The sequence below is a fragment of the Lipotes vexillifer genome, unplaced genomic scaffold (genome assembly GCF_000442215.2).
Source record: "Lipotes vexillifer unplaced genomic scaffold, Lipotes_vexillifer_v1.1 scaffold1691, whole genome shotgun sequence".
Taxonomy (NCBI): Eukaryota; Metazoa; Chordata; class Mammalia; order Artiodactyla; family Lipotidae; genus Lipotes; species Lipotes vexillifer.
Window position 1 is genome coordinate 1,801,959 of NW_006789046.1, and position 8,581 is coordinate 1,810,539.

Sequence of the window (8,581 nt, forward strand, 5' to 3'; positions counted from 1 at the left end):
CCTGCTGAATCCTGTCACCACGAGAGAGACAGAGAGTTTAATCGTCCCTGCGCTGTGGACCCAGAGGATCGTCCAGATGCCACTCCCTTCCCACCTGCACGCCCGACACCACCTGTGCGCTCAGACTCACCGGCCCGGCCAGAGCCTGCGTATTCATAGCACTTTCATTTTCCCAGAGCATTTCGGCTTCACTCTGGGTGGGCAGCATGGGGGGACGAGGCAGGAGAAGGAGCGGCATGGATGCCCCATCAAATGACCTCAGGCAACTGTTAACAGAGGCAACTCTGCCTCGCCAATGCACAGACTTCCTGGGCTCTGAGCCGAGGAAGAGCTGACAAGCTTCCTCTCGACAGGGTGAGAAGGAGGCACCCAGGGCTCAGAGCTTCCAGCAACTCAGAGAAGCCGAGCTAGTGTAAACCCTGACCCTCAGTGACATGTTTGGTCTGTGGGCCAGGAGGTAAACCCACGTCCCCAACCACTGGTGCTCTTTCCTTGAGGTTCTCCCTTCATTCCCTCTCCCTGAAAAGCCCCTTTTCCCCGGGGTCAAGGGCTCCAAGGATGCCTCCCTCCCTCCCCCGCTCTCCTTCTCACCAGAAGCATCTTTACCACAAAGCAGATGCAGCCCAGCCATCAGCCCCACTTAGACAGAGGCCTCTCCCAGTTCTGTGTGTGTTTCCTTTTGCTTCAACTGAGCCCCTCAAATTGTGCGTCAGGACCCCACAAAACTGGATCTGTTGGTGTCACTCGCTCCCTCCAGAGATGCTTGGCCCAAGGGCTAAAGACGCGGTGGCGAGGCAGCTGCCCAAGGAGCTGACAGCACAATCAGTAACCAGGGCAAGTGCCAAGATGAGAAAGCACAAGCTATTTTCAAGGCACATAAAGGGTGCTGTACCCAGCCTGGTGGGGGCAGTTCTTCCCTGAAAGATTCGGGGAGATCTGGGCAGCATGGGAGGGGTGGGCTGGGGTACAGGTGTGACAGGAGCACAGGACTCAGGATGTGGGTGGCAAGGGCCAGCGACAGTTCTGAGCTGAAAGCAGGACATGCTGACCCATGCGGAACATCCCCGCATGATGCAACAGCTTCTAGAATAATCTGGAAGCTTTAGCAGGGTGTGCATGCCATCTGTGATCTGGCATTGCCTAGATCTCAGCTCCATCTCCAGCCACGCTAGGCTACCTGTGGGTCCTCCGGAGTGGCATGTTCCTCTCCTCCCTGACACTGCACGGGCTGCTCTCTCGCCCTGTGGGAACGTCAGCCCCTCCGAAGGCCCTTTGTTCCCAGGGCACCTAATCAACACTCCAGCTTAGCATTAAGCCACTGTGCTGCAATTATGTGCCCACAGGATGGTCCCCCTCCTATGCATCCCTGCTGCCAGGGACCTGTCTTCTCCATTTGGGTGTCCCCTGCACCCAGCACAGATGATGGACGTAAGTGAACAACCCAAGTCTGAAAATCTACTCTAGAACCTTCAGCTTTGCTCCTTGTTTTTCTCCATCTGATGTCCTATCAATCCTATCAACCCTTTATGTCAGCATGCAACCAAAAGCTTTTCAAAAACTCTTCATATACTTTGGTTTTATTTAATTTCAGTTCTGCAAAGCTTTCTGTTTTTATGGCACAGGTAGAGTATTTGGATCAGACTGTGGATTGCACTCATCTGAGATCCCAACCAACATTTAAGATAGTTATTTCTACAGAAACATATACCCTAAGTAACTGACAAATTTCAAATTTCTTGAACACACTTTATCTAGACGTTGGCACCTGCCTATGATGGTTTAAATAATACCCACTTCAGGAGAAAGCAATCATCTTACCAATAATGTTTATTTTTAAATGTATCCTTGGTATTTTAAAGAAGAAAAACGAAAAGGAACAAGTTAAAACATATACTTAATTATTTTATATCACTAATGTCCCAGTTCTGACGTGTCAAATGCTTGACAAATAAATGTTCGATCTAAATATGAAATCATCTATCACCTTCATGTGGAAGCTCCAACTCAAGCTGGTGAAGATCACACAACAATGGGAAAATATAAGCTGCGCACAACAAGCAACGTCATGGATGGATCTCAGAGATGTCATGTCAAATGAAGAAAGCCAGACACAAAAAGGAAAGAGTTCAAAGACGGGCAAAACTAATCCGTGGTGGTAGAGATCAGGAGAGTGGTTACCTCTGGGAGGTGTGGAGCGAGGGGGGACAAAGCTCTGGGATGTCCCTACAGCTTGAAGAGGGAGACGGAGCCTGTGTGGAAAGGCTCTAAGGTGGGCACTTAGGTGTGTGGACCTCGCTACTGTATTTGAGTTTCAGTGAACAGGAATAAAGCTCAGGTGGGAAAGACTAGGCATGAACATACATTTAGGTGGGGAGGTCCTTGCCTGAAGTCCCAGCCACTTGCAGAGCTCTTGAATTAACCCAGTCACAGCTGATACTCTACACTTGAGATCCTGCACTGCCTCCTTCCCTCCAACGCAAGCCCTGGAGAGCAAGCACGCAGACCCTAGCTCACCAAAATAGCCTCGATGCACAGAACAAAACCTGGCATCAAGTAGGTACTGACAAATATCTGATGACACAATCAGCCACTCTGTGTCATTCTAGCAATCCTAGAATTAGCCTATCTCCTTTTTGAACTGAGGATGCTTCAGGTTCCATAGCTCTCCTGGGTACAACATTATGTGTACGTGTTCCACTTACCACTAGAAGTTTAAGTATAATAATTCTGCAAACAATCTCAGCAGATAAGGCAGGCATCTCATAAAACGTGTATTCTTTTGTTATTCTGCAGGTAGATTCGTGAAGTTTCAGGCACACAGTCAAGTAGGACTGTATCAAGGGCTCCTCAAGAATCCTACCCCACAAAGAGTTGAAAGAAATCAATGAAGTAATTTAGGAGGAATGAGAAAACAGTACCCATTATCCATGACGAGCTTCTTCCCTTTAAAACACCTACAAGGAAGGTGTGTACTTGATCCCATACAGGTTAACATCCAGGACATTTCCATCTATCTTGAACTTGGGATTAAGATAAAAAGGATACAAAGTCCTTTTGGTTTGCCTCCATGGTCTGAACTATTTTAACAAAAGCAAGTTAAACTATTTCCAAGTGTATTCCTTTGTTTGAAAAAAATCTTAGGGGTGCATATTACCAAAGATTCAAATACCATATAAATTTTTTTAAAAAATCAGGAAGATACAGGGAGGGAGAAAGAGAAAGAAATGCTAGAAGAATATATCCTGGGATATCCTGTGCATGAAATCTCTTCCCGCTCTGCGTGGACTTGCTTACTGGCTGACACATGACCAGAGCTGAGAGTTAGAGAGTTGATCAGAGTGGGGTTTAGAAGGCAGCATGAGAAAGGAATTACTGGGGCAATTCTGTAATACACAGAATTAGGTGGGGTCCCTGAAGCCCCAGGTGCTTGATGTTAATGAAGACCTGACACCCCCACCTCCATCCTGAATACCCTACTAATTCAGATGAGGTGATCCTGGCAGTGCTCCAAGAATCTCAGAAAATACCTTCTCTCCCACAGGTACATTTCTGTTGTCCTGCATTCGGTACACTGTGCCTTCTGGGTATCAGAGGTCACACAAATTTGCAGGAGCAAATAATCTCAGATAATTATGGAAAGCTAACTTTGATTTTTATTTTCAACTTCCCTGACTTGTAAAAAAAATTTGAAGACTAAATGCTGATGAAATGCAGGATGCAAGCATGAATATGTAATATGATGGTGATCACTTAAAAATAAATGACAAAAATGCACAGGAAAAAAGACCAGATGGAAATAAACCAAAATCTTAGCAGCTGATTTCTATGCTTTTCCCTTTTTTAAAAAGTAGGATGATTACATTAATACCTTGAAAAAAGAAATGGGATATATATTAATTTATGACCTTCCATTAATGACAGCAAATATGGGATACAGCCAATCAGTAGGCGATAACCGTGTGCAAGAGAGAGACCACACTTTACTTTTCTACTTACTTTTCCTGATACATATCCAGGAGGTGCAACAGCATTTCAAAAGTACTCTTAATACTCTAGGGTGGGGAAGAAAAGAAAAAAAAGAGAGGATTTAATCATGATGCCACCATCTTTGCTAAAACAGACCCCCCCCAAATCCAACATAAATAGAGCATAATAATTAATTATTTGCTTTCTATAAACAAATTTTAAGGGGCTCAAGTACTAATCTTATACCTTCTACAAATAAAACTCACGATTTAAAATTATACCGTTTTGGGGACTTCCCTGGTGGTCCAGTGGTTAAGAATCCGCCTTCCAATGCAGGGGACGCAGGTTCGATCCCTGGTTGGGGAACTAAGATCCCACATGCCACAGGGCAACTGAGCCCATGCCACAACTACTGAGCTCACGTGCCACAACTAGGGAGAAGCCTGTGCACTGCAACAAAGAGCCCGCATGCAGCAACAAAAGATCCTGCATGCTGCAACTAAGACCCAAAGTAGCCAAAAATAAATAAATATTTTTTAAAAAATAAAATAATACCATTTTATCCACCCCCAAAATGGGAAAGGACAGAGAGCAATTAGGAAGTGGACCAATACTCAGAATAACTTCTAGCCCTGCCTTGCACAATCACACATACGCAAAGGCTACTGTTTTATTGAATTCTATTTACTGAAACAGAATAACTCAAGTAAATCAACCCTTTACCCTATGAAATATTGACCCCTCCTGGTTCTCTTTTTTCTAAATGCTTTACCCTGTCAGGTTTTCAGATAAGGAGAAACCCACATTCTGACTGATTCGTTTTTGATCTGCTTTTGCTAAGCCAGGACTCAAGAGCCGATTCCAGACAGCAAACCTGGAAATTTCTGTTGGAGATTTCCTCAAGTCCTTCAAGCCGGTACCAAGTCCCTAGAAGACAGTCCAGGATACGAGGGGGTGAGTAACTCAGGTAGTCGGTGAGGTCTTCCATGTAATGAACCAAGTTACTCAGAGGGAGCAAACTGAACCAGGATCGGAACAGATACTCATCCACATTTAGCAAATGTCTGTTCTTTCCCATTAGCTGGAGTAATTGTTTCCTATATAAGGGAAAATTGGAACAGAAAAAAAGGGCAACAGTGAGATCAGTAAAACAGACCAAGTTAGTTAAAATTATGTTAGAAGGGATCTGAAAAGTTCTGATTTCAAAAATGATTTAAATGCTAAGAACTCAATCAAATGAGAAGTAAACAATAATATATTAAGAATTCAGCAACATGGATAAACTCTGAGGACATGATGCTCAGTGAAATCAGCCACTTACAAAAGGACAAATACTCTGATTCCACTTATGTGAGGTCCCTAGAGGAGCCAGATTCATAGAGACAGACAGTAGAGTGGTGGGTGCCAGGGGCTGGTGGTGAGGGAGGGAATAGACAGCTGTTGTTTAATGGGGACACAGTTTCAGTTTTACAAGACGAAAAGTTCTGGAGACGGATGGGGGTGACAGTTGCATAACAATGTAAATGTACTTAATGCCAGTGAACCGTACACTTAAAATGATTAAAATGGTAAATTGTAGGTTAGGTATATTTTATCACAATAATAAAAGAATCCACCAAAACTTAAGCACTTTCCAGCTTTACTGAGATACAACTGGCATATGACACTGTGTTATGGTTAAGGTGTAAAATGTGTTGATTTGATACACTTTCTGATTGCAAAATGATTACCACCATAGCATTACTTGATAGCTACATCCATTGTGTCATATAGTTACCATTTCTTTTCTGTGGTGAAAACATTTAAAAGTTGCTACTCTCTTAGCTTACTGTAAGTAAACAATACAGTATTATTAACTATAGTTACCATGCTGTACATTAGCTCCCCAGAACTAATTGGTCTTCAGAGTACTGAAGTTTGTACTCTTTGACCAACATCTCCCCTTTTCCCCACCTCCCAGCCCCTGGTAATCACTATTCTACTCTCTGCTTCTTTGAGGTTGACTTTTTTACATTTCACATACAAGTGATATCATACAGTATTTGTCTTTATCTATCTGACTTATCTCACTTAGCATAACGCCCTCAAGGTCCATCCATGTGTTGCAAGTGGCAGGATTCCCTTTTTTTTTGTGGCTGAATAATACTGCATCATATATACATATATATGATGATATACACAAGTATATATATATCATATATATGTATACACACACACACATATACACACCACTGCTTCTTTATTCGTTCATTTGTTAATGGACACGTAGGTTGTTTCCACATCTTGCCTATTGTGAATAATGCTGCAATGAACACAGGGATACAGATATCTCTTCGAGATACTTGTTTCATTTCCTTGGGCTACGTACCCACAAGTAGGACTGCTGGCAATCCTATGGCAGTTCTTTTTTTAACTTTTGATACTGTTTTCCATTGTGGGTGCAATAATTTATGAACTAAGCATGTTGATGCGTGAATAAGCAAGTGCCCTGGATCAAACAGTCTATGCAAACCCAGCCCGGGGAAGGTCTTTAAATTATGCTGTTCTGTAACACTGTCCTGGAGACCCGAAAAGATGACAATGGGAAAGTCAATACAGCCAAGTGCCACAGAAGCGACAGAGGCTACACGAAACATATGGATGGATAAAGCTTCACTATATACTAAAGGCCATTTCTGCCTAAAAGACACGATCTTTAAGACCAATGATAATGTTTGTCATTCTCCAGCTAAATTTCTTCTAGTCAGTCTTCTAGATAAATGCCCCTTGAAGGGCAATTTAAAATATATATAATTACATAAATAGTCTTAATTTGGCTTTAATTTCAAAACGTTCCAATAATAGTGAAGAAGCAATAACTTAATTCAGCTCACTCACTATTTCAATCCCTAAAAACCTATAGGCTAGATCCTATTGGATTAGGGGCGGGGAGGGCAGATGAGAGACTTGGAATAGTTTCTTTGACAAAAAACAAAGTAAATGGGGGATGTTATCTGTGCTCGGAAATAAGTGTTAGTATTAATTTTTTTGAACTTACTTTGTATTTTTTATTTAGCTCTTGTACTTAAATTTGATTTACCATTTTTCTTTTATGGATTGTGCTTTCTATGGCTTCTCTAAGAAACCTTTCCTTGCCTCAAAATAACACTTCACTACCTCAAGATGTGTACCTACAATGTGCAAAGCTTCTGACCTGTGAAATTCTACTTTCAGGAATTTATCTTGAGGGAATAATTGGACGGGGAAAATTACAAAGAAGTGCATCAAAGCATGCTTACAAAGCGAAAGTGCAGAAAGAATCCTAGCGTCCAGGCACAGAGAACTAGCGAAATAAAATTTGCAACACTAAGCAGTCATTACAAAAGTAGGTGTATATTTACTGGCAAAAAAAATCGTTCACAATATACTGTTAAATGAAAATAAGAAGGTTGGAAAACAGGATAAAACAGAATAAATAATCTATCATAGAGGCGGGGCAGGGGGGAATTGCATGAAACCAGACAAAAGGTGCAAACTTCCAGATATAAGATAAATAAATGCTACGGATATAACGTACAACATGATAAATATAATGAACACTGCTCTGTGTTATACATGAAAGCTGTTCAGAGAGGAAATCCTAAGAGTTCTCATTGCAAGGGAGAAATATTTTTTCTATTTCTTTAATTTTGCACCTATGAGATAATAATAGATGTTCACTAAACTTATCGTTGGTCATCACTTCGTGATGTAAGTCAAACCATTATGCTGTACACCTTAAACTTATACAGTGCTATAGGTCAATTATATCTCAATAAAACTGTAAGAAAAATTTTAAAAAATACATAATCTATCTTTTGTGGTTGATTTCTTTTCTTTTTTTTTTTTGCCGTACGCAGGCCTCCCACTGTTGTGGCCTCTCCGTTGCGGAGCACAGGCTCCGGACGCGCAGGCTCAGCGGCCATGGCTCACGGGCCCAGTCGCTCCGCAGCATGTGGGATCTTCCCGGACCGGGACACGAACCCGTGTCCCCTGCATCGGCAGATGGACTCTCAACCACTGCGCCACCAGGGAAGCCCTGTGGTTGATTTTTAAGCATATAAAGCACCCACATATCGACATTTGGACAAAACCCTGCAAATACACAAGCCAAAGTGTCAACAGCAATGATTATCTCTGGGGTTGCAGGCCATTTTTGTATCTTTCTTTGTATTTCTTGCTTGTTTAAAATTCTTTTTTTTTTTTTATTTAATTTAATTTATTTTTTGGCTGCGATGGGTCTTCATTGCCGTGCACGGGCTTTCTCTAGTTGTGGGGAGAGGGGGCTACTCTTCGTTGCAGTGTGCAGGCTTCTCATTGTGGTAGCTTCTCTTGTTGTGGAGCACGGGCTCTAAGCACGTGGGCTTCAGTAGTTGCAGCATGCAGGCTCAGTAGTTGTGGCTCATGGGCTCTAGAGTGCAGGCTCAGTAGCTGTGGTGCACGGGCTTAGCTGCTCCAAGGCATGTATCTTCCCAGACCAGGGCTCGAACCCATGTCCCCTGCATTGGCAGGCGGATTCTTAACCACTGAGCCACCAGGGAAATCCCCTAAAATCTTTAAAGAAGTAATTTAAAAAGAAGTGATACATTACTTCCAT

The 8,581-nt window shown here is 42.6% G+C and overlaps 1 protein-coding gene across 1 annotated transcript in view; it reads right to left on the reverse strand.

Moving 5' to 3' along the window:
- RNF213 (ring finger protein 213) overlaps positions 1–8,581 on the reverse strand; it is a 110,490-nt gene that overhangs the window by 68,944 nt on the left and 32,965 nt on the right. The window contains exons 12-15 of the mRNA XM_007462341.1: positions 4,841–5,063; positions 3,997–4,052; positions 2,699–2,856; positions 110–112 (exon numbers count right to left, since the gene is read on the reverse strand). Of these exons, the coding sequence (XP_007462403.1) occupies positions 110–112; positions 2,699–2,856; positions 3,997–4,052; positions 4,841–5,063 (440 nt within the window). The remainder of the gene's footprint in view (positions 1–109; positions 113–2,698; positions 2,857–3,996; positions 4,053–4,840; positions 5,064–8,581) is intronic.